The following is a 25578-nucleotide window of genomic DNA, read 5'->3' as shown; positions in this document are numbered from 1 at the left end:
AGCCTTCCCACATTTATTATATTTATGAGGATTATCTCCCAAAGGGAGACTCTTATGTATACTAAGGTTAGAGCTTTGATTAAAGCCTTCCCCACATTTATGACATTCATAATGGTTCTCTGGAAACCAAGTCCTCACACATCTATGAACATTGGAACCCTGGTTAAATGTTTTCTCAGATTCACTGCATTGAGCAATTCTGTCTCCATTGAAAAGGCTCTGGTAATTCTGCAGGGTTGACTCCTCAGTGAAGCACCTCTCATACGGATCTGACTTAGCACTTTGTTCTTCATTTCTAAATCTCTGATTATCCGAAATATTTGACTGAAAGGTCAAGCCAATCCTATCTTCAAACTGGTTCAAATCATTATTTTCAGCATGCACTAGGTAACTTTCCAGATTTTCCAAATGGTCTGTCCACAAATATGTATGTTTGAATATTTGATTGGAGCTTTTGCTTACAGAAACACACTGCTTTGCAGAAAGAGTTGACTTAAAAAGGGAGGTTTTCCACAATGTTTTATATCCTTCACCATTTGGGGCAGTGAGATTCTTACTAAGGGCAATTGCCTTGGTTTGGGTATAGCCTCCAGGAAATCTTTGATGCCCTTCACTCCCCCCATCATTGTCCCAGTCTGTACTTAAGTGCAAAATCTCAACAGCACTATCTTGATATCTATGCATTGATACTTTTTGGAAAGAACCTTCTATGCTTGGCTTTAGCAGGAAACTCTGGTTGTCATGTGATGATGAAGCTGAAAGATATCAAATAAAAGTAAAACCATTCCACTTACTACTTTCAGATGAATATACTAAGGACTTCTACGATAGAAGCTTCAAGTCAATCAGACAATGTCAGAAAGATAGCTGAGAAGGAATCATCAAACTTTATCCCTCCATGGACACATAACACTGAATACAACGTACTGACCACATATCTTAATAGATAATTCTGTGTTATTGTCATGGTGTAGCACAAATCACTTTCCTATATCTCTAATAATCAGGAAAAGTGTCACATGAGCACAAAATTAGTAGTAGGATGGATATTTAAACAGAAAAGTGAGGTGCGCCTGGGTCGCTCAGTCGTTAAGTGTCTGCCTTCGGCTCAGGTCATGGTCCCAGGGTCCTGTGATTGAGCCCCGCATTGGGCTCCTCGCTCTGTGGGAAGCCTGATTCTCCCTCTCCCACTTCCCCTGCTTGTGTTCCCTCTCTCACTGTGTCTCTCTCTGTCAAATAAATAAAAAAATCTTTAAAAAAATAAAAAATAAACAGAAAAGTGAAATGAACCAAATAGGATATAGTAAAAATAGGAATGTATCAACCATAGGAAGAGTTGTTTGTCAGGAAAGATCAACAATATTGACAGCCCGTAACTAAATTAAAAGAATAAAAGAGAAAAGACCAAATAAAATGAGAGGTGAAGAAGTGAAAGCAGACACAATATAACTGACCATAGGAATAAAAGTAATTATAAGGCGATGATGGATAATCAGTGCCCACAAACTGATACCAAAAGAGGAGTATAAATTTCAAAAAAGGTATAACCAATTTAGACTCCATCATTCAGAAATATAAAAAAGATTAAAAATGATCTACAACCACAAAGCAGAATGAAAGAGGAATAAAAATGAAAACAAACAAAAACTCCCAACAAAGAAAAGTCTTGGGGCGCCTGGGTGGCTCAGTTGTTAAGTGTCTGCCTTGGGCTCAGGTCGTGATCCCAGGGTCCTGGGATTAAGCCCCGCATCGGGGCTGCTTGGCGGGAAGCCTGCTTCTCCCTCTCCCACTTCCCCTGCTTGTGTTCCCTCTCTCGCTGTGTCTCTCTCTGTCAAATAAATAAATAAAATCTTTATTTTTAAAAAAAATCGTGTGCCAAATGAATTAACTGGATATTCAAACAGACACTTAAGGAGAAAGTACTTCAAATCTCCTCTAACATTTCCAAGGAGTGAAGATAAGAAAAATCAGCAAAACACTCTCTCTGGGGTACCAGCATTACCAGGTTATCCAAGCCAGAAGAAGACTCTACAAGTAAAGAAGGTTAAAAATTACTACCTGTGAGGAATACTCACTCAAAGTCCACAATAAAATAGAGCAAACTGAATCAAAAGCACATTTTTCCATTTTATACGATAATCAAGTAGGAAATCATCCTGGAATTAAGGGTGTTCCAACATATGGAAAACCATTTTTTGAAGACTCCACATTAATAGAATGAAGATTAAAAATGACATGATCTTGTTAAATGAGACAGAATACAAATATGGGCACATTGAACAACATGTCATGTTAAAATCACCATAGGTAGAGAGAGAAGGAAACCCCCTCAACCTAATGAACGCCATAGATGTAGGAAAAGCTGAAATCTAACCTATTCAATAGTAAAAGACTGCAAGCTTCTCCTCTATGATAAGAAACAAGATAAAGAAGTGACCACACCACTGCTTCTGAATACAGTACTGGACATTCTAGACAGAACAATTATGCATCCAAAAATACATAAAAAGAATCCAAATTGAAAAAGAAACAGTAAAATTATCTCTGTTCACAAATGACATGATTATAGAAATCCCTAAAAAAACTAATTTTAATTTTTTTTACTGTTTTTTGTCATTGTTTGTATTGTTTATTTCTGCAAGTTTTTCCCTACTAGACTTCCCTTTTTCTTTCTTTTTTTTTTTTTAAGATTTTATTTATTTATTTGAGAGAGAGAATGAGAGACAGAGGGCATGAGAGGGGGGAGGGTCAGAGGGAGAAGCAGACTACCTGCCAAGCAGGGAGCCCGATGCGGGACTCGATCCCGGGACTCCAGGATCATGACCTGAGCCGAAGGCAGTCGCCCAACCAACTGAGCCACCCAGGCACCCATAGACTTCCCATTTTCAATTTTTTTTATATTATACAGTATAAAGATAAATGTTGGAATAAACAACTTCCAACAGAAGAACTAGAAAAGGAAGAAACTTAGATGAAATTTAGTAGAGGAATGAAATAACGAAGAAAAATCTGAAATAAATAAAATAGGTATCAGATTAACACTAACAGAACGTTGAAAGTAATGTCCATTTTAACGAACAAAACAAATGAAACTGGCGATGGTTTAACTACATAAACCATTATATACTAACAAATAAGGTAATTTAGAAAACAACCAGATTAATTCCTAAAAATAGACAAGTTATTAAGACTGAATTAGGAATCTCGAACCAAAGAAATGGGAAATCTCCTTAGACGAATAACAAGAATGAACGTTGAATCTGGAATCAATACTCTCCCAACATAGAAAAGCCCAAGACCTAGGAATCTTACTACATTTGATGCAGTCAATGAGTTCCCGAAATCAAATCCTGTGTTGCATGATTCTTCTCCCTCCCTCTTTTGTTCAGACTCACTATTTTCCTTTACTTCACCTTCTATATGACAAAGTCATTCTTCTGCTTTTTCCAGCCTACTCTTTACATTAAGCATGTTTCCATTCTCGCTTATTGCATTGTCCATCTGTTTGATTTTTTAAAAAGATTTATATATTTGAGAGAGAGAGAGAGAGAGATCTCAAGAGTACGAATGGGATCTGCAGAGGGAGAGGGAGAGAGGGAATCACAAGCAGTCATCACACTGACTGCAGAGCCTGACTTGAGGCAGATCACAGGACCCTGAGATCAAGACCTAAGCAGAAACCAAGAGTCAGTGCCTTAACCGAGTGAGTGCCCAAGCACCCCAATTATTTTTTAACTCTTATCTCTGTGATAAAGTTCTATTCTTTTCTCAACCCTTTGAGTATCCTTATGATTGTTGCCTTAATTTTCCATCAAGCACATTACTCCCATCTGTTTCCATTATACCTCTAGCCTTGGCCTTATCTGCTTTTTTGTTTGGGATAAATTCTTTCATCTTGGCATTTTGTCTAAGTCTCTACCTTCCTGTGTGTGTTAGAAAAGCCAATGATGTGTCCTGCTATGGGCAGTGTTCGGTGCCTGGCCTGAATGTGGCCACTTTTAACTAGGTGAGCTCTGGCCTGCTTGTGAAAGGTGACCTGACATCAACCCTACCCGAGCTGAGGCCCTACAGAACTCTCTGCTCAGGAGATGTGATGTGGGCAGGGGCCCACCTTGCTAAGCCTGAGGCAAGCCTCACTGAGAAGGGCAGTCCCATCAGATCACAGGGGGGTGAGGCTTGGTGCAAGCAAGGCAGACAGCCAGTGTCCTCACTGAGTGGGGCTCTGTGTTTATGCCAAGGGGCAGAGAGGGAATGGTGCCATCCAACTCCCGTGTTCTTGGAGACACATCTCACTGAATGTTTCCTCTCAGGAAAGTGCTCCTAGACTACTGAATATTCTCCCCACCGTGTGCCCCAGGTGTTCTTTAGATGGCTGTTTCCACGTTGTCTGCCTCCAGGTTGTTTGCCTGCCTTCTCTCCAGGAGCACAGTGCCCTCTTGACTCTATCTCATCCAAACCTGCTGACCATTAAAACTTCAGACTTTAAGACATGCGAGTTCCAAGAACTCGTGAAATTTATCCCCTCTCCCTTTCCAAGCCAATGGCTTTGGGGAAACCTTCTCCTTATGCGTTCCCCTGTGAGCTCCTCTGTCATGCTACTTTCTGTCCAACCACAATTCCCTGCCCTCCACATCGCTATACACCTTTTCTCCCTAAACCATGTCTCCAAACTATCTGTCATCTTCAATGTTGCCTCTTCTCTCCTTTTCTTGGGGAGTTTGTCCTGTCAGTCTTCAGCCCAATCTCTGGGATATTTAGGATGATCTGATAGTTATCTCATGGTGTTCAGGGTATGTGATGAGTCTAGGATCCTCCTCTTCCACTGCCATTTCTTCTCCTGGGGAATCCTTATTGTTATAATCCTGTTAAAACTCATATGGATTTTACAAAGTTGGTACACAAACCCAACACATAAAAATTAGTTGTTTCTGTACAACAAAGAACAATTCCCAAAACAGAGACATCATACATTTAGAGCAACATCACGCCCCCCCCCCATGCTTCCAATTTAACATAATGGTAGAGGTCAAACCTGAAATGATAAAAAGTATAAAATATTGTGCAGGAATCAAAAGAAGGAATAAGTTGGGGCGCCTGAGTGGCTCAGTCGTTAAGCGTCTGCCTTCGGCTCAGGTCATGATCCCAGTGTCCTGGGATCGAGTCCCGCATCAGGCTCCCTGCTCAGCGGGAAGCCTGCTTCTCTCTCTCCCTCTCCCACTCCCCTTGCTTGTGTTCCCTCTCTCGCTGTCTCTCTCTGTCAAATTAATAAATAAAATCTTTAAAAAAAAGAAGGAATAAGTTGGAAACATCCAAGTTCTTGCACTGGAATACTTGAAACATAATAAACTTGCGGAGATCTACAGAATAATGAAATCTCTACCAAAATTCCAATGCCATTTTTGCAGAAAGATCAAAATCCACCCTAATTTTACATGGATGTCACGGGATAAACCATACCCAAAATAATCTGGGAAATGAAGAGCACATTTCCTGATTTAAGGCATACAACAAGGCACAGTTACCAAAATAATGTCCTATACACATGAAGACAGGAGTAGAATAATGGAAAAGTGTAGGTGAGCTAGAGGTGTACTTCAATTTTAATGTGTATGACAATGAATTGAAGATCTTGGTAAAATTCATATTCTGATGTGGATATTTGGGTGGGGTCTGAGTTTCCACATTTCACATGTGTGCAACTGATGTCAAACGTTAACACTGTATGTTCCAAACAGAATTGCAGGCCTGAATCACAGATGAAAGGTTTCAAAAGGTTCCTACACAGGCGGAAGAGGATAGAGGTGAGCATGGAGTCCTTCCCTCCCTTCACCCTTCTTTCAAGCCAACTCCACCCCTGCATGACAAACTTGACCAGTCACTCTTCTCTGGACCTCCTTTTATTTATCCTTCTTCAAATCAGCATGCCAACATATTCATGGAAATAGGTCCCTCTTTGACAAGTAATGCAGGTGCAATCTGCCTCTGGTTGCTAGGCTGGATTTCTTAGCTTGGACCCCACTGATTCCGTGTCCTTTATAAATATCAAGTTTTCCCTATATTTTTACTAATTCCCATGGCTTCAGGCTACAGAATCGCTTGTGTTTCAACTTAGGCTTCCTCCTAAAAACTGACTTTGCCTAAAATGAGCACAGATATAAAACTTGGTTGCACTTTGTGGTATTCCCAGAAGAATCCACTTATAGGGGCGCCTGGGTGGCTCAGTCATTAAGCATCCGCCTTCAGCTCAGGTCATGATCCCAGGGTCCTGGGATTGAGCTCCGCAGGAGGCCTGCTTCTCCCTCTCCCACTCCCCCTGCTGTGTTCCCTCTCGCGGTCTCTCTCTCTCCAATAAATGAATAAATAATCTTAAAAAAAAAGAAAAGAAAAGAATCCACTTATACACAAAAGCCTTCATGTGACCTCTGGCCATTATTACACATTCTTCATTGGTGAAAGATGAGAGAGAGCACCCTGCAGGGAAATGGACTTAAGAAGCTCTCACAGAAACGACTGTTCTTCCATGTACCTTGTGGGCTGCTCAGCCAATGAAGACCACAGGCTCTTCTAGGTCTTCCTATTCACTTCTTCACCCTGCTGGGCAGACTCTCCTCTTTACCCTGTCCTTTCCTTTCTACAACAAAGGACCTTTATCTCCACTGAGATAAAGATCAATTTGCTTTCCTAGAACTTTATCCTCCTATGAATACTTAGGATTAGTTTGTTTTGGAGAGTAGCATAGCTTTCTTTACCTGCAACTTCTCAAGAAAGTAGTTTTAACGTATATGGGGATATGCTTATCGATATCTATTTTGCTTTCTCTTCTATTAAAGTATACTTGACAGGGCGCCTGGGTGGCTCAGTCATTAAGCGTCTGCCTTCGGCTCAGGTCATGGTCCCAGGGTCCTGGGATCGAGCCCCGCATCGCACGCCCTGCTCCGCAGTGAGCCTGCTTCTCCCTCTCCCACTCCCCCTGCTTGTGTTCCCTCTCTCGCTGTGTCTCTCTCTGTCAAATAAATAAATAAAATCTTTAAAATAAATAAATAAATAAAGTATACTTGACAGACAATGTTACATTAGTTCAGGTGTACAACACGGGGATTTCATAACTCTATAGGTTCTACTGTGCTTACAAGTAGCTACCATCTAGCACCATAAAATATTATCAAAATAGCATTAAACGTGTTCCCTGTATTCTTTCATCCCCATGACTTATTATTCCACCACTGGAAGCCTGTACTGCCCATTCCCATTTCCTCTTTTTGCCCATCATCCTTCTCCATTCCACACTGGTAACAATCAGATTATTCATTGTATTTATGGGTCTGTTTCTGCTTTCTTCATTGTGTCTTGTCATTTGTGACAACGTGGTTTGACCCAGAAGGTATTATGCTATGTGAAATAAGTCAGACAGAGAAAAGACAAATACCATACATATTCACTTATGTGCATAGTCAAAACCACAAAGTAAATGAACAAAGAGAAGAGACCCATGAATATCTATTTTGTTTTGAATAAAGTCCATCGATAATATCAAGAACGATAAAAATTCCAACATTACACACATTCTATAATGTGATCTGTTGTCCTGTAACATTTTTCCAATCCTGGCAATAGATAGGAGGTTCCCAGGTCAAAGTCCAAGCATTTTGTCACTCCTGACACAGCAAACATCATAAACTCCTTCATCACACTAATTTCTCTTACCAACTGCCCACACCCAACTGATACAGGGAGATGCTGCACATGCAGTGGGTTTGTGTCACATCTGTGAGACTCTGAGCATAGGAAACCCCAGTGTCTTCAAGGAACATCTAGCATATCTGTCCAAACCTTTGCCATGGAAAGAGACATCTGTTTTCTTGTACAATAAGCACATCTGTCCTCTACCCAAGAGCAAGACGCTATCACTATATTCCCAAGCATTTTTATACATAAACATGAGTGGAATGACAATATAACTAAAACGTCAGTCAAGGAAATGCTAGTGCAGATCATGAGGTCACTGCATGATTTCAAGGAATAATAACAATACTGTGTAAGGCACATTTATGTTTTCGTTTAGATATCCACAACAGTAACCAATACATTTTCCTTAATGACCTTTTGCTACTCATTTGGCAGTGATATGCAGTTACATGCAGTGTAAATGACAAACTCAATGTACCTGGAAGGTTTGAGTTTAAGATCCTTCCAACCACTGGCCACAGAGCCAATTGTAAAGGTCTGGAAGACATCCAAGATGCACATTGTACTACCACAGAAACATCCCTAGCCACTCTGTAAACCTAACAAAGAAGTGTGCATCCAAAATCATGGCAGAAATCTTTCACCCAGGGGCGCCTGGGTGGCTCAGTCGTTAGGCATCTGCCTTCGGCTCAGGTCGTAATTCCAGGGTCCTGGGATTGAGCCCCGCATCGGGCTCTCTGCTTCACAGGAAGCCTGCCTCTCCGTCTCCCAATCCCCCTGCTTGTGTTCCCTCTCTTGCTCTGTCTCTGTCAAATAAATAAAATCTTAAAAAAAAAAAGAGAAATCTTTTCCCAAAAGCTATCAGTGTGCTGGGACTCCTTTAGAGACAATGTCCAATGAGTTGCTTATACTCCTGTTTGGCAATAAAATCAGTAGAACTTAACCTACCTCCAGTGATATAAACAGAGACAACAGTAAAATATCTATCAGGTTGCCACAATTGCAGGTAAAGCCTATAACACAAAGATTATTGTATAATAATCTTGTATAACACAATAATCTTTGTACAACACAAAGGCTATTGCCAAGCCCCTGGAGGCAAGCCTATTATGGGAATAGAGGAATAAGCATTCACCTGAGCACAGAAGCCATGGAAGGTTTATGACATCAAAACTGACATTGAGGGTGTGTTCCTGGGAGATTAGTAAACGTCACTAGAGCCAGGAAAACATAGAGATAAATCAAAGGAGCAGTCCACTCCAAGATCTTGGCGATGTGAATCCATATCAAGAAATGACTTGTGTAGGGATGTCTGGGTGGCTCAGTCAGTTAAGCTTCTGCCTATGATCTGGGTCCTGATCCAGGGTCCTGGGATAGAGCCCTGTCTGGGGCTCCCTGCTTAGCAGAGAGTCTGCTTGTCACTCTACCTCTGGCCCTCCCCTGAGTTTGTGTTCATTCTCTCTCTCTCTCTCTTGCTCGCTTGCTCAGTCTCTCAAATAAATAAGTAAAATCTTTTTTTTTTTTTTTTAAAGATTTTATTTATTTATTTGACAGAGAGAGACACAGTGAGAGAGGGAACACAAGCAGGGGGAGTGGGAGAGGGAGAAGCAGGCCTCCCGCTGAGCAGGGAGGCTGATGCGGGACTTGATCCCAGGACCCTGGGATCATGACCTGGGCCGAAGGCAGACACTTAACGCCTGAGCCACCCAGGCACCCCTAAATAAGTAAAATCTTTAAAAAAAATGATTCGTGTAAGCAAATGAAAAGAAAGCATAATACAACATTTTCAGAATACATTTCATTTTGTTAGGCACGTTGGGAAAAAAAATAGAAAACGTCTGTCACTACAAAAACCAGAGTCACAAATATATTTATAATACATTTCTGACTGAATTTTTTTTTTTTTAGATTTATTTATTTATTTATTTATTTATTTGAGAGAGAGAGAATGAGAGAGAGCGAGTACATGAGAGGGGGGAGGGTCAGAGGGAGAAGCAGACTCCCTGCCGAGCAGGGAGCCCGATGCGGGAATCGATCCAGGGACTCCAGGATCATGACCTGAGCCGAAGGCAGTCGCTTAACCAACTCAGCCACCCAGGCGCCCCATGAGCCACCCAGGCGCCCCCTGACTGAAATTTTAAAGGTAATGATGTGTTTAGAGAAAAACAAAGGATTCTATCTCTGTGGTATGCTATAAGGAAAAATTTCTAAGACCAAGAAAAAAAAAAAAAAAAAAACTAACCATGAAGGGTGAAATGAAGAATTAGGTTACAATAAAATAAAGAACTCTGCATCACAAGCTCAAGAGATAGAAATAGAGGTAGAGTGAGAGAGGAGACAAAGAACTCATTCTCATAATATATACAAAACTACCAAGATTGAAGAAAGTGGTATCACAACAGAAAAAAAGGGGCACAAGAACTCACTAGACACTTTGAGAAAGAGAATATCCAACAGTTAGTGCCCAACTCCACAGTAACAGAGAGAAACAACTCCAGCAATAAAGCAAAGAAAACCAGGACTCGGTAACATCACGTACAAACCAGGAGTCCAACATCAAAATCACATAAGCTACCAAAATTTGGAAAGTCTGTGGATAAGCCCAAAATCCCATGCACTGCTGGTGGATGTGAAAATGGGCACAAGTGTTTGGAGAGGAATTTGGTAGTATCTATTAAAGCTGAACATATCTAACCATATTTACCAACAATTCGGTCCCATATAAATAGCCAGCAGGTATGTGTGTATGTTCCACTAAAAGACAAATTGTAGATCTTACAAGCCAGTACTATTCATGACAGTCCTGCACTGAGAACTATCCCCCCTCCCATTAACAGTAGAATGATGCAATCACTTGGTATCTACACAATGGAATCGGGTCCATGGATTCTTTTTGTTTGTTTGTTTTTTTAGGATTTTATCTGTTAATCCGTCAGAGAGAGAGGGAGACAGAGAGAGACAGAGAGAGAGGGTGCACACAGTTAGGGGTAGGGCAGGCAGAGTAGGCAGAAGGAGAAACAGGTTCCCCACTGAGCAAGGAGTCTGACACAGGGCTCCATCCCAGGACCCTGGGATCACAAGCTGAGCTGAAGGCAGACGCTTAACTGATAGAGCCACCCAGGCAGCCACGGATCGATCCATTCTAATGAACGATGCACAGTAACATGAAGGAATACAGATCTATTCACAAACAGAAAGAAAAAAAGCGAAATACAGGAGTCCCCATTGCCTGACTACATGTATGTAAAGTACAAAAGTGAGCACAGCAACCTCTTGTCTTACAAGTTAAGAGTGCTGAGTTTGGGGAAAGTTACTGAGGAACTCAAAGGGAATCTTAGAGGGAAATACTCTGTTTCGTGATCTCATTGGCTTCGAGAGATGTGAACACTTTGTGAAATTCCATTGAGTTGTTCACTTCTGATATGCACATGTGACTTTAAAAACAAAAACCTACTCATGAAAAACAGAGATGTTAAGTAAATAGATAAGCATCACAATGTGCATATACTGACAAACTGAAATTACAGGTATGAAGTAATTTCTTACTGTGATTAGATTTGAAAAGCATGCTTTAAAAAAAAAAACATGCCTTCATTTCCAGCTAAAGCAATATGTCACTGAATGCATAATGGTCACAGAGAAAGAATGAAATGTAGACTTCTTTTCTGAATATGAACACAGGAAAACACAGAAAGAAATAGCAAAAAAATAGGGTATGAGGAAAAACATTAAAAAACATGGTAAATCCAAATCCCAACATATACAATTTAATATTAAACATAAATAAAGCAAATGTTCCTGGTAACACTAAACTTTGCTTGAATATATTTCACTTGAATTTTTCCTATAGCTGTAACTAAAATAAGGGAGGATAAAATTAACAGAAACAAAACAAAAAACAACCCATGTAGTGATAACCAATCAAATAAGCAGCATGGCAATATCAATAACATATAGAATAGGGGCGCCTGGGTGGCTCAGTCATTAAGCATCTGCCTTCGGCTCAGGTCATGATCGTGGCATTCTGGGATCGAGCCCCACATCAGTCTCCCTGCTTGGCGGGAAGCCTGCTTCTCCCTCTCCCACTCGCCCTGCTGGTGTTCCCTCTCTCGCTGTGTCTCTCTCTGTCAAATAAATAAAATCTTTAAAAATATATATATATATCATATAGAATAATCTTTAACATGAAAGGCATTTGTCACTGTTAATGTTATGTTTCAATATCAAAAATACACCATTTAAATATTCTACTTCTTGGATATCAAATATCTGTGTGTGCATATTCATACACACATAAATACACGTATATAGGGAAACATCTTTTTAGCCTATGAGATATAAAACCATTCATTACAGAAGGATGACCTCATCGAGATAGTGAAAAAGTAGTTTCAACTTCAGTACTTTTGAAAATAAGCTCAACTAGCAATTATTCACATAAGACATCAGTAGGTAATTCTCAATACAAAAGGGTGAGGCTGAAGCACCTGCTGGACCACAGAGACCAAGAAGGACAACATTAGAAGGGTAAGAGGAGGGCACCTGGGTGGCTCAGTCAGTTAAGCGGCTACGTTTGGCTCAGGTCATGATCCCTGGGTCCTGGGATCAAGCCCCACATTGGGCTCCCTGCTCAGCGGGGAGTCTGCTTCTCCCCTGCCTGCTGTTCCCCAGAAAGTAGACTCCCTGCTGAGCAGGGAGCCCAATGTGGGCTCTCTCTCTCTCTCTCTGTGTCAAATAAATAAAATCTTTAAAAAAAAAAAAAAAAGAAAAAGGGTAAAAGGAGCAATTTCACATTGATCACAATGCACCTTGCCTGGGCCAGCACAGTGCCCAACTAGGAGGGACCAGCACGAACTACAATTGTTCTACCATGAAAAAGAGAGCCCACAGTGGACATCCAGCTTTCCCCAAATGGGTGGCCCAATGAGATCTCACCTCATGGGGCTCCCTGGGGGAATCTGTGGTGCTGGACACCTGGGGATCACACAGACATGGACAAAGTGGGTAGGGCTTACAGCAACCAGTGCTCAGATCTTAGAACTGCTGGACCAGACAGCGTTCCACCTTCCGGTCACACCGAATCAGAGATCCCCGGGAATCTGCCCACTTGCAGAGCTGAGATGAACCTACCTGGTTAAGGAGATTTGTCAGCAGCTGTGACTGACTTGGGTGTCCAGCCGATAGTTTGAACCAGAAAATTCTATGTTCTCCGTCTGGGTAGGTACGCAAGGTCTAAGTCACTTCCCATTGCTGAGCATAGCTTCCCTTCCTGCCCCACTAGGAAGCCTCAACAAGGACCCTGGACAACCACAGAGCCTCTCTTATAGGACTATGGGGAGAAACCCAAGCCAGTAGCACTGACCAAGTATTGAGCATAACCTCTTGCTCTGCATGAGCAGGGAGCCTGATCAGTGAACCAGGGCAGTCTCAGAGCCTCGCCTATGGTACTGCCCAGGAAGAGAATGGCCTTCAGTCCTGCCAAATTTCGAATATCACCTCTGGCCCCGGCTAACCGTGGAGTTCCAGCATAGGTTTGGAAAGCACTCAGGAGTCCATAGATGTCAATGGATATAGGTCTAGCCCTCTGTGCTCATATGAGAATAAGTTTACATCCAAAATGATCGCAAATGTTTTAAACCGGAAGCTACCAAGGTCCCTCGATACCTCTAGAAGGAATGCCAAACAGTTGGCTACATCCTGATGACTAAGAATAAAACCACTCAAACTTGCCTTCATTCCATTACAGTAAAGGAGAAGGTACAGAAACAAGAGTGAGCAATTCTGCAGCATTCCAATGAAAATTAGATCAGACAGATACTTCCAATTTTCAAATGCACACAGGCTTTTTTATTGCTATGCTAATTACCATACATTACATCATTAGTTCTTGATGTAGTGTTCCATGATTCATTGTTTGTGTGTAACACCCAGTGCTCCATGGAGAACGTGCCCTCTTTAATACCCATCATCAGGCTAACCCATCCCCCCACCTCCTCCCCTATAGAACCCTCAGTTTGTTTCTCAGAGTCCATAGTCTCTCAGATATGGCCTCAAGTGATCCTGTTATCAACCATTTACCATTGAATTAGAAAGTTCCAAGCTACTCCTAAGGCCCTGCAAGGCCCTGCCTGGCTTAGGTGGGGATGGGGAGAGCAGTGACAATGGGGTCTCCATAACACAGGAGGGAAGGTCAGCTGTGAAGCCTACATCACTGGAATGGAGATGAGGAGTCAGAAGAACTGGAGAGGATTTGGAAAGAAAACAAGTACAATTTATCTTTCTAGATTCAGACTCAGGAGTATAGCCTTGGACAGGGGTCCTCTCCCCACATGAAGAATTCATGCCCATGCTTAAACCTAGACAGGTTCCATCTCTTACGTTGGGATGCACCACCACTCCTAATAGAAGATTGCTTTCTTCCTAACCTAGAACATCTACTCAGCACCCAGCCCTGTCCCATCTTTGTTTCCTTCAAATAAATGTTAAAAAAAAAAAAAAAAATGACTCATGAAGCCTCCAGGTTTTCACCTAATCAAACGGTTACAGTAAAGTGAGCAACTTGGATGATGTCACTTCCAAGAAGGGAAAAGAACAGTAAATAAAGAAATCTTACTTCTCCAATAGCAAAGGAAGGAGTGAAGTGCATCAATTAAACTACATGGAATTTAATATGCTCCCTAGAGAATTACCCCCATATTTAAATTAAATTTTGAATACCATGTCATTCCACGGAAACTATTCTTAAAATCTCTGATCAAGGTAGGTAAGCAACAGTTCATGAACATTGGGATAAGGAAAACAGAGTGGATCCTACAGGAGTAATACCAGGTATACAAGAGACGATTTGCATGGGGAGAGTCTCAAAGCAAGATACAGGAGATGTAGGAAACATAAATTCAATACACTATAGGGAAAAATATTCCTATCATGAATCTATACTATTTTTGTGCTTCCTCCTAGTTAGTTCTGTTACTCCAAAATCTATCTTTAGCTTCATATAACACATCGCATTCTGTGCATATCCAAACCATGAAACTCTGCTTGTGTTCTCTATGCTCACAAGAACAGGAGAAACATATAGGGTAAAATTTTATAAATTTTATAATAATAGTCCTTGAGAATTCTGTAGCTATGGCTTATCATTATATTTATAGTGACTTTGTTCAGTTAGCCGTTGTCAAGTAGAACCCCTGGACATTAGATGGTGAGCCATGGTTCAGGACAAGAAAAAGAAACGAACATTTAAAAAAAATCACTCATTACAATCTTTTTCAAAATCTTAGCAAGAAAAAAAAAATCTTACAAATACTGGAATAGAGAAATACACTCAAAACCATTCTATGAGGTCAGCCTTACCCTGATACCAAAGCAGGATAAACACAAGAGAGAAAGGGCTTGTTTATCTGATAAAAGTTTTGCTACTCTGGCTTTCTTTTGACATCCATTTGCATGTAGAAAATCTCAAATATAGTCAAAAAAAAAAAAAAAAAGAAACACACTGAAAATAATTATCCATCTCTAGATATCCATCTCCCCCTGGATCCTTTCAGATATATTAACAAACACAGTTAACCATTGAATAACATGCTTTTGATCAGTAAGGGTCCATTTATACACAGATGAGTTTGTTTTGATAAATACACTGCACTCCTGTAAATGTGTTTTCTCTTCATTATGATTGCCTTAATATCTTATTTCCTCAAATTACTTCATTATAAAAATATGGTATCTATTACAGACCAAATACAAAGAATGCGATGACTGACTGTTCATGATCTAGCTAAGGCTTCTGGTCAGCAAGAGGCTATTTCCATGCAAAAGTAGGTATGGTTTTCTGTTTGGGGACTCAAAAGATACACAGAAATTTTCAACTGTGGCGGGGTTAGCACCCCTCATTCCTACATTGTCCATAGCTAAAATGTAAATTGTTCTAGTGTTTTCTCTCTATAATAAATATTCTGATTAAGAATCACATCTGAGGGGTGCCCAGGTAGCCCAGTTGGTTAAGTGCCTGCCTTCAGCTCAGGTCATAATCTTAGGGTCCTGGGATCCAACCCAGCAATGCACTGGGCTCCCTGCTCAGCAGGAGGGGAGAGGTCTGATTTTCCCTCTCCCTCTGCCCCTCCCCCCACACATGGGCTGTCTCTCAAATAAATAAAATCTTAAAAAAAAAAAAGTAATCATGTCTGAAAAGTGGTTTTCACTTCTGTTGTGAATTCTCTGATGTTATTTAGATTTGCTTTCCATTACACAGTTTACCAATTATTTACGTCCTTTATGTTTTAGCCTTTATAAAGACTGTTCTAGGGGCGCCTGGGTGGCTCAGTCGATAAGTGTCTGCCTTCGGCTCAGGTCATGATCCCAGGGTCCTGGGATCGAGCCCCGCGACGGGCTCCCTGCTCAGCGGGAAGCCTGCTTCTCCCTCTCCCACTCCTCCTGCTTGTGTTCCCTCTCTCGCTGTGTCTCTGTAAAATAAATAAAATCTTTAAAAAAAAAAAAAAACTGTTCTTTTCTGAAGTGTGTATTAAAAACAAAGCTCTTGCATCAATTTTACATTTCTAGGGTTTCTACCCTGTATGCTTTCTCGGATATTCAGAAAGGGTACAGTTCCAGGAAAAGACTGTGCACCATTCTTGACACTCAAGGTATCTCAACAGGATGTATTATCTCATGTTGAATAGTTTTGATTACGAATTAAATGCCTTGCCACATTCTTTACATTTAAGGGCTTCTCTCCACTATGCACCCTCTGCTGTAAACAAGGTTGATCGTTCTGCTTAAAGGTTTTGTCACATTTTATTTTACGTTTCTCAGCCTTCTCCCCACTATGTCTTACCTTACCTTGGTAAGTTTTGAGTAGTACTTAGAGGCTTGGCACATTCTATACATTTGTAATGTTTCTTCCTATTATAAAATCTCTGCTGTTGAGTGAGTTTTGAACTCCAGTTAAAAGCTTTGCCACACTTACTCACACAGTTTCTATGTCTTCTCTCCAGTGAGGATACAATGATGTTCAATGAGATTTCAGCTTCATAAGACTCCCACACTTAACTACTTTCACACCGGTTCTCTGGACACATTTCTCTGATGTCTACTGGAATTTTACCCTTGGTTAACATTTTTCACAGATTCATCGCATTGGTAAGTTCTCTCCATTATAGAGACCTCTGTAATTATGGAAGATAGAGTCCTCACTAAAGTACTCAACACATGAGAACTTGCTCCAAATTCAGTAGTATGTGATAACTATTCAATAGTGATGTTTTGATAAAGACCCTCCTGTGTTTATCAAAAGTAGAGACTTTAGAACAAGAAGGGATTATGTGTTGGTGGGAAAATAATGAACCGTCTGAACAGGACTTCCCAAATCAACCACATTTAGGATTTTTATCTTCATTTTCAAATATCTAACTTTCAGAAATATTTCCATGAATAATTAATCCAATCATATATTTAAAATGGTTTGAAAGGGCGCCTGGGTGGCTCAGTCGTTAAGCGTCTGCCTTCGGCTCAGGTCATGATCCCAGAGTCCTGGGATCGAGCCTGACATCGGGCTCCCTGCTCTGCGGGAAGCCTGCTTCTCCCTCTCCCACTGCCCCTGCCCGTGTTCCTTCTCTCACTGTGTCTCTCTCTGTCAAATGAATAAAAATAAATTCTTTAAAGTGGTTTGAAGGATTACTTTCAGTATGGACTAGGTGACTTGCCACGATTTCCAGATGTCCTTCCAGAAAATTTATGTTTTAAAAAGTGGATTTGGGTCCTTGGGTTCAAAGACATCGTTCTACGAATATAAGTGACTTAGGTGGGATTTCCCCCCAAATGATTTATATCCTTGATCTCTTCTGGCAGTAAGATTTCATTATGGGTAGATGAATGGATAAAGATGTGGTATAGATATACAATGGACTACTATGCAGCCGTCAAAAAAACAAAAAACAAAAAACAAAAAAACAAAAAAACAAAATCTTGCCATTTGCAACGACGTGGATGGAACTAGAGGGTATTATGCTACGCGAAATAAGTCAATCAGAGAAAGACATGTACCATATGATCTCACTGATAAGAGGAATTCTTAATCTCAGAAACAAACAGGTTTGCTGGAGTGGTGGAGGCTGGGAGGGATGGGGTGGCTGGGTGATAGACACTGGGGAGGGTATGTGCTATGGTGAGCACTGTGAATTGTGTAAGACTGATGAATCACAGGGGCGCCTGGGTGGCTCAGTTGGTTAAGCGACTGCCTTCGGCTCAGGTCATGATCCTGGAGTCCCTGGATTGAGTCCCGCATCGGGCTCCCTGCTCGGCGGGGAGCCTGCTTCTCCCTCTGACCCTCCCCCCTCTCATGTGCTCTCTCTCTCTCTCTCATTCTCTCTGTCTCAAATAAATAAAATCTAAAAAAAAAAAAAAAAAAAAAAAAGACTGATGAATCACAGACCTGTACCTCTGAAACAAATAATACATTATATGTCAAAAAAAAAAAAAAGAAAAGAAAAGAAAAAGAAGATAGTAGGAAGGGAAAAATGAAGGGGAGAAATCAGAGGGGGAGACAAACCGTGAGAGACTATGGACTCTGAGAAACAAACTGAGGGTTTTAGAGGGGAGGTGGGTGGGGGATGGGTTAGCCTGGTGATGGGTATTAAAGAGGGCACATATTGAATGGAGCACTGGGTGTTACACGCAAACTATGAATCATGGAACACTACATCAAAAACTAATGATGTAATATATGCTGAAAAACATAATAAAATTTAAAAAATAAATAAATAAAACTGTTAAAAAAATAGATTTCATTATGGGTAATTGTCCGTATTGGGTTATGCCCATCATAACATCCTTCCTGCCCTCACTACCCCCATCACCTTCCCAGTCATTCATTAAGTATAAATACTCAGGGCCACTGCTTCCACCTCTTCCCATATCACTCTATGCAAAGAATCTTCTTTGCCTGTCTTTGCCAACACACCTAGGGTATGATTGCAAGACGCAACACACAACTAAAAGATGTAGGGTGCCTGGGTGGCTCAGTCATTAAGCATCTGCCTTCAGCTCAGGTCATGGTACTAAGTTCCTGGGTTTGAGCCCCACATTGGGCTCCCTGCTCCGCGGAAAGCCTGCTTCTCCCTCTCCCACTCCCCCGGCTTTGTTCCCTCTCTCACTGTCTCTCTCTCTGTCAAATAAATAAAATCTTAAAAAACAACAACAACTAAAAGATGTAAAATAAGACATCCCACTTACTATACTCACGCACATACCAAATTTATAGCCATCCTAGGACAGCAACAGAATGGAGAAATAAGAACCCCCAGGACTTTGCACCCCCATGGAGACAATAATGGACCAAATTGCCTTTTAGATGGCTCCAGAAGCCAGTTAGGAGAACACAGGACCCCCAGGCAAGTACAAATGAACAAGAGACATCGAAGAGACAAAGAAAGTTTGTGACACTTGCCCACAACCCTGTTCACCCTCTCTGACACTCCACAGCAACACGGAGAAAACTCCTACCTCTCCTCAGGAGAGAAACAAATGAGTGACCTGTAGGTTCAATGATCTCGCTTCTTTTCACCTGCCTGACACGGAAAACGGACGGAATGAGAGCACCCTCTGGATGCAGTGTGCTTGCTGCTCAGACAGAACGTGAGCACTTGCTCAAACAATGAAGAGACTCCAGAGCTGAAGGCAGAGAGGAAGGTATCATGCGTTCTAAAGTAGTCACTGCTCTTTCTTAAACTGGGAAATTACACAAATGCAGACATGACAAATGCCTAGAACATGTGTGACAGAACCCAGAATTGCTATTATTTGTGTACTCGTCAAGAATCCAAGTCCATAATCCTGGGCCCGCAGGCCCCCAAATACCACCCAAAGACCAGAAGTCATACGAAGAAATGGGAAAATATGTTCCAATCAGAGAACCAAAATCAATCTCCAAAACTGCCCTAAGTTAATAAAGACCCATACATTGACAAATATATATTTTTTTTTTCTCTGACAAAGAATTCAAATTACCATCATAAAGATGTTCAGGGAGGAAGAAGAGAAAACAGATAGGTAACTACATGTTATCAGGAAAACTATGCATGACCAAAATGTAAACCCAATGAGACAGAAAGTGTAACATCCATGAACAAGAAACTGGGAGTTGAGGAGTACAATTACCGAATTTAAAAATATACAGGGATCAGCAACAGACTTGATGAAGCAGAACAAAGAATCAGACCTCTTAAAGACGCCTTTTCTAAATTCTCTACTGAGAGGAGCCAAGAAATATGTGAAAAGGATGGAGTCTAAGGGACTCCTGGGACACCGACAAGTGGTCCAGTATGCACATTAAGGGGACCTCATAAGGAGAGGAGAGTGACCTATGTGGAAAAAAAGAGACAAATTCAAGTTCATTAAATTCTAAGTAGGATAAATGTCAAGACATGAACCCAGTGACACGTTGTAATTAACCTAGCAAATACAGGTGAAGAGAGACTTTTGAAGCAGCATGACAAATGCAGCTCATCTTGTACAAGAGAGCTCCTAGGAAATTAGGAGTGGGATTCTCAGCAGACCCAATATGAAGAGGGGCATGGTACAATGTACTCAGGTACTGCAAGATCAAAAAAGAGCCACCAAGAATACTTTACCTGGCAAAACTGTTTTCCATGAATGTAGAAATGAAGACTTTCCCAAGTAAAATCCCCTCTAAGTTTACCAGTAGACCTGTCCTACAAGAAACGTTAAGGGAACACTGTCTAGATGAAATAAAAGGATTCTACACAGTAACTGAAACCACATGAGAACATAAAGCTCTCTGCTAAACATATTTAGACACGTATACAAACCTGCAGTGTTGTAATTCGATACCATTCATGTTTATTTCTGCTACGGAATTTTGTTTTAAAAAAGGTATAAAAATCTCAGTGTAGGAAGTAAAGTATACAACATAAAAGAATTGTGATATCGGTAACAAAGTGGGTGCAGGGGTGGACATAGGAAGAAGAGTTTTGTATGCAACTGACAATATGAGTTTTAAATGGTTTGTTTTAACTCTAAGTTGTGTTAAGGGATCGCTAAGGTAAGCACAATGAAAATACTCAGAGAAGACACAAAAGTTAATGAGAAAGGTACCAAGGCCTATCGTGGGCATAACACCACAATTAAGGATAAAATGTCATACCAAAACCTGATACAGAGATATAAAATGTTTCAAAATTACTTTGAATTCAAAAAAGTCTTTCTCTCATGCAAAGAGAATAAAAATTCACCAACAAATACATGATGAAATTAATTCTGTTTGTGACAGCTCACCTAGACGTAGTAAACATTCACTGACCACAGACCAAGGAGACAAATAGTAGGAGTCATAAACAGAGTATGTATGTGTGATATACAAATACAAGACAAATACACAGAATTTTATGGCAAAAAGCAGAAAGGCATTCTTTTTTGAGTTATACTCACATGGTCTTGAAATGTTCTGCGTTGAGAATTCTCCTCCTAAAACAAAATACACAGGTAAAACCCAATCCACACCTAACTAATGTTGTTGAACGTCCCAGACAAAAGAGCACATTATTATGGAATTACTGAACCAGAATAAGATAAAATTTAACCCAAGAAATTCTAAATAAATCTTGATGTATTTCATAAAAGAAAAACGTCTATATAACTATAATTTAAATTGTATTCATATCATGAAAAATAAGCATTTGATTGGCATGTCTTCATTGACCATAAAATTGTAAATGTTCATTAAAATCAATCCTTAAAAGCCGTAAATGAAAATTTTATGAACACTTAAAAAGGTTGAAAGAAATGTATTTCATTATTAATATATTCCTCCTCCTACACAGAATGTAAGGCTATAATCCAGTCTTCAAGACAGAGGACACAAACAACATCTTCATTTCTAAATAAACAAACATCATGAAAGTTGTAAAATATGCTGACAAGACACTGTATCTGAAATTAATATTTGGGATTAAATTCTGATACATTCTGAGGAAAGTAGAAGAAAAACCTAATCATTAAATTCCCATGAAGTAAAATTACATTACTGAACAAAACGACTTTTGAAATATGGGGTTTGGGGCGCCTGGGTGGCTCAGTCAGTTAAGCGTCTGCCTTCGGCTCAGGTCCGGATCTCAGGGTCCTGGGATCGAGCCCCACATTGGGCTCCCTGCTCAGCACGGAGTCTGCTTCTCCCTCTCCTTTTGCCTTTCCCCTGCTCATTCTCTCTCTTTCTCTGTCTCACACAAATAAATAAAATCTTCTAAAATCTCATATCAACTAATTAGAAAGTGAAAACACACATGACAAAGTCACAAGAACTTCATAAAAGACAGAATTATAAAATGATGCGATTATGAAAAAATAAGGTAATCAGGGGTGCCTGGGTGGCTCAGTCATTCAGCGTCTGCCTTTGGCTTAGGTCATGATCCCAGGGTCCTGGGATCGAGCCCCGCATCGGGCTCCCTGCTCCGCGGGAAGCCTGCTTCTCCCTCTTCCCAATCCCCCTGCTTGTGTTCCCTCTCTCGCTGTGTCTCTGTCAAATAAATAAATCTTTAAAAAAATAAATAAAAAAAATAAGGTAATCATTGAAACTTTATTAAAGGCTACAAGTTCTGAGTTCTAAATGTACTAGTCCACAATAGCATTATTTATGTAGGAATTCTAGGAAACAAATAGAGACATTACATTATTTCACCATTGAGGAATGGAACTCATAGAGTGGAAACTTCTATATTAGTTAATATGAAAAATAATGAACTTTTGAAGGGAAATAAAAGAGCGCATTTTCTCATTTTAGGGAGGTGCTTTGTTATCCGATGAAGTTACTGAGTCTCAATTTTACAAGATTAAGATTAAAGCCTCTGTAACATTGGAAAGCATAAACCAGAAAACATTAGAAATCTGTCTCAAGGGGCGCCTGGGTGGCTCAGTCGTTAAGCGTCTGCCTTCGGCTCAGGTCACGATCCCGGAGTCCTGGGATCGAGTCCCACATCGGGCTCCCTGCTCCGCGGGAAGCCTGCTTCTCCCTCTGACGCTCCCTGCCACTCTGCCTGCTTGTGATTCCTCTCTCTCTCTCTCTGTGTGTGTCAAATAAATAAATAAAATCTTTAAAAAAAAAAAGAAATCTGTCTCAAGTGTTCCAGGAATTTCTCCACCAAACCCCAATGTGCATACAACTACCCTGACCTACTTCTCCCATGAGGAAAAATAGAATTTACCAAGGGCTTAGCATAGAGTTCCTCAGAAATAGGATGATTTTCCCAAGGCCCTCACAGCTATGGAGAAGCTCTCAGATTATGGAGGCCCTCCCGCTCCCAGGAGAGTCCCCTGGCCCTCCCTGTGGATGTGATGGACCATCACTGGAGCTGAAGGAGAATCCCTAGAGAATGTAAGAGCATGAGAATGTTGGCTAGCAGATAGCTCTTTGTGAGAGAGAAATAAAACTGGGCGTCTCCAACTGATTTTCATTCAAGGAGAGCTACTCGAACCACACCTACCTTCCTCCTCCAGATTTGGACCTCCCCTGTCATCTGCCTCATTCATTCCCACCTACCTGGATGAAAGGCTACTGTCTCCTTTCTCTTCACATCCCAGAGCTGCTTCTCTTGCTCCAAAAACATCACCAAGTCTGGCTTTGACATAATGAGACCTGTTTATGAGGAAAAAGGAAAATGAGTATTGCTGTAGATTCTAACTTTCCATCAGGATTGTGTTCAGTACAGAAGAGAGGACATTGTAGAATTCTAGAAAATGGTTTCCCAAAAGCTGTTGCCCAACAGTCCCTTTAGAGTACACAGGAGGGGCGTCTGGGTGTTTCAGTCCTTAAGCGTCTGCCTTCGGCTCAGGTCATGATCCCAGGGTCCTGGGATCGAGCCCCGCGAGCCCCACATCGGGCTCCCTGCTCAGCAGGAAGCCTGCTTCTCCCTCTCCCACTCCCCCTGCTTGTGTTCCTGCTCTCGCTCTCTCTGTCTCTGTCAAATAAATAAGTAAAATCTTAAAAAAAAAAAAAGACACACACACACACAGGAGGCATTTCCAATGTTCACATCCTAATCTCCACTTCCAAGTAGTAGACATAATAACTGGAAATTTCAGTTTAAGATGTGAGCAGTACCATTCTATGCCACTAAGTGTTTAGAATTGCCACTCATCTACAGAAGTGATGATGTTACTTTGAGGGAGGGGAAGCTAAGGCTGAAAAGGAAACACCATGAAGGTGTCTCACTACATCTAAAAACCCCTACTTATTTCCCTTTCTGCCTCGATCTGAATTCCAGTCATTCAAAGAGGAATCTTCCAAGAGACAGTCTACACAGGAGGGAAGAAATCCCAGAGTGTGGTCTGGGAAATCTGGAAGGAGTCATCCTCACCCAGGAAGAGGAGGTGTCCGTAGTTCTCTAACATCACATCCCTGTACAATTCCCGCTGAGTGTGGTTCAGGCATCCCCACTCCTCCTGGGAGAATTCTATGGCCACATCCCTGAATGTCAGCAGTCCCTGCAATAAAGACCACAGTGACCAAGTGGCCATTGACAGAGTTCACAATGGTCCCTAAGATGAAAGAGCTGGAGTTCGTGTCACCACCTAGAACCACACCTGACCTTTCCTTCTCTGTGACTTGAGTGCGGAGTAAAAGAAAAACCTATGGGATGGAGGGCTGACTGGCTGGAAAGTTTCGCTCCCAGAAGTCAACTCTCTATCAACTACGCAGAGGTGAGCGCCCTCCTTGTCAGTGCAAACTGTTGGGATGTGGGAGCGGAGCCAATGGTGAAGAAAGAATTCTTGAGATGTTTCTGATGGAAATGTTGGGGTTCAGGAGTGAATGATGAAGAAAGAATTATTGAGACAGCTGTGGTGCAAAAAATGTAGTCTTAAAGTTCAGGGAGAGGACCCGTGGGTAGAAAGAGCTGAACTGAAGTTGTGAGAGGTGACTGATTATATGCTTTCAAGTGCGGAGGGGGTGAGGGATAGCACAAGGCTCTCAGGAATTTGGAAGCAAGTTTCCAGGACCATGAGGGCCTAGCTGGTGTTATGAGGAGGTCACTTACGGTCTAGTAACACTTTAGTCAGGAGACCCTTCAGGTATTTTTCAGTGGGCCATATGCTTGAAGGATGATGGCCACCATCTATTTGGTGGTAAAGATAGAGGACATTTCCAAAGGGATTTTCCTATGTTAAAGAAGAATGACAGGATCCTGGAGGTCTGGCTATTGTCCAGCTAAGGCTGTTTTTTGCTTCCAACAAACCATTAACATCGAGGCAGTTGTGAAACCCTCAGAAATGTCATACTCTGCCTATCTCAGGTACTTATCAACGGATTGGAAGCCGAAGGAAATTTAATTTCGTTCACACTTCTTTTGACTTTGTTCTCCTCATCAGAAACTACAAGCATGGGGCACCTGGATGGCTCAGTTGGCTAAGGGTCTCTCTTCAGCTCAGGTCATGATCCCAGGCTCCCGGGATTGAGCCCTGAGTTCGGCTCCCCACTCAGTGCGGAATCTGCTTCTCCCTCTTCCCCCTTTCCTCACCCATGTGCTCTCTCGCTCTCTCGCTCTCTCTCAAATATGAAAATGTTTTCTAGCGAGAAACTCAGAAGAAAGAAGTTTACATCTGAAATGTGATAGTTTCTGCATATTGCTCAGTATATTATGTTCCTTACAAATGACAAGAGGGAAAATATGAACATTACAGGGGAGGGATCTGGCAGAGACCACCAAGCCAATAAAAGAAGTTAACAGCAGCTGCACAGAAAGAAATTGGTATCAGTCCCTCAGGCACATCAAGGACACACCATCACTGGTATTTTCTTGTGGTCTGAAAATAGTAATTCAGAAAATAAATCTAATTATGAAAATACAGTGGATATATATATACACACACACACACAATCCAATC

General features: G+C 41.2%; 1 protein-coding gene across 1 annotated transcript; it reads right to left on the bottom strand.

Annotated features, from left to right (window-relative positions):
• Positions 1–134: 134 nt before the first annotated feature.
• LOC116622446 (putative protein ZNF720) lies at positions 135–24938 on the bottom strand. The gene is made up of 6 exons (XM_032388917.1): positions 24930–24938; positions 24054–24180; positions 23237–23332; positions 21133–21168; positions 558–755; positions 135–142 (listed from the first exon to the last, which is right to left on the bottom strand). Exons 1-6 carry the CDS (start codon positions 24936–24938, stop codon positions 135–137), a joined length of 474 nt encoding a protein of 157 aa, XP_032244808.1.
• Positions 24939–25578: the final 640 nt, after the last annotated feature.

Source organism: Phoca vitulina, unplaced genomic scaffold, assembly GCF_004348235.1.
Source record: "Phoca vitulina isolate PV1807 unplaced genomic scaffold, GSC_HSeal_1.0 scaffold52, whole genome shotgun sequence".
NCBI lineage: Eukaryota > Metazoa > Chordata > Mammalia > Carnivora > Phocidae > Phoca > Phoca vitulina.
The sequence above is the reverse complement of the archived record's forward strand: the minus strand, read 5'-3'. Positions and strand labels throughout refer to the sequence as shown.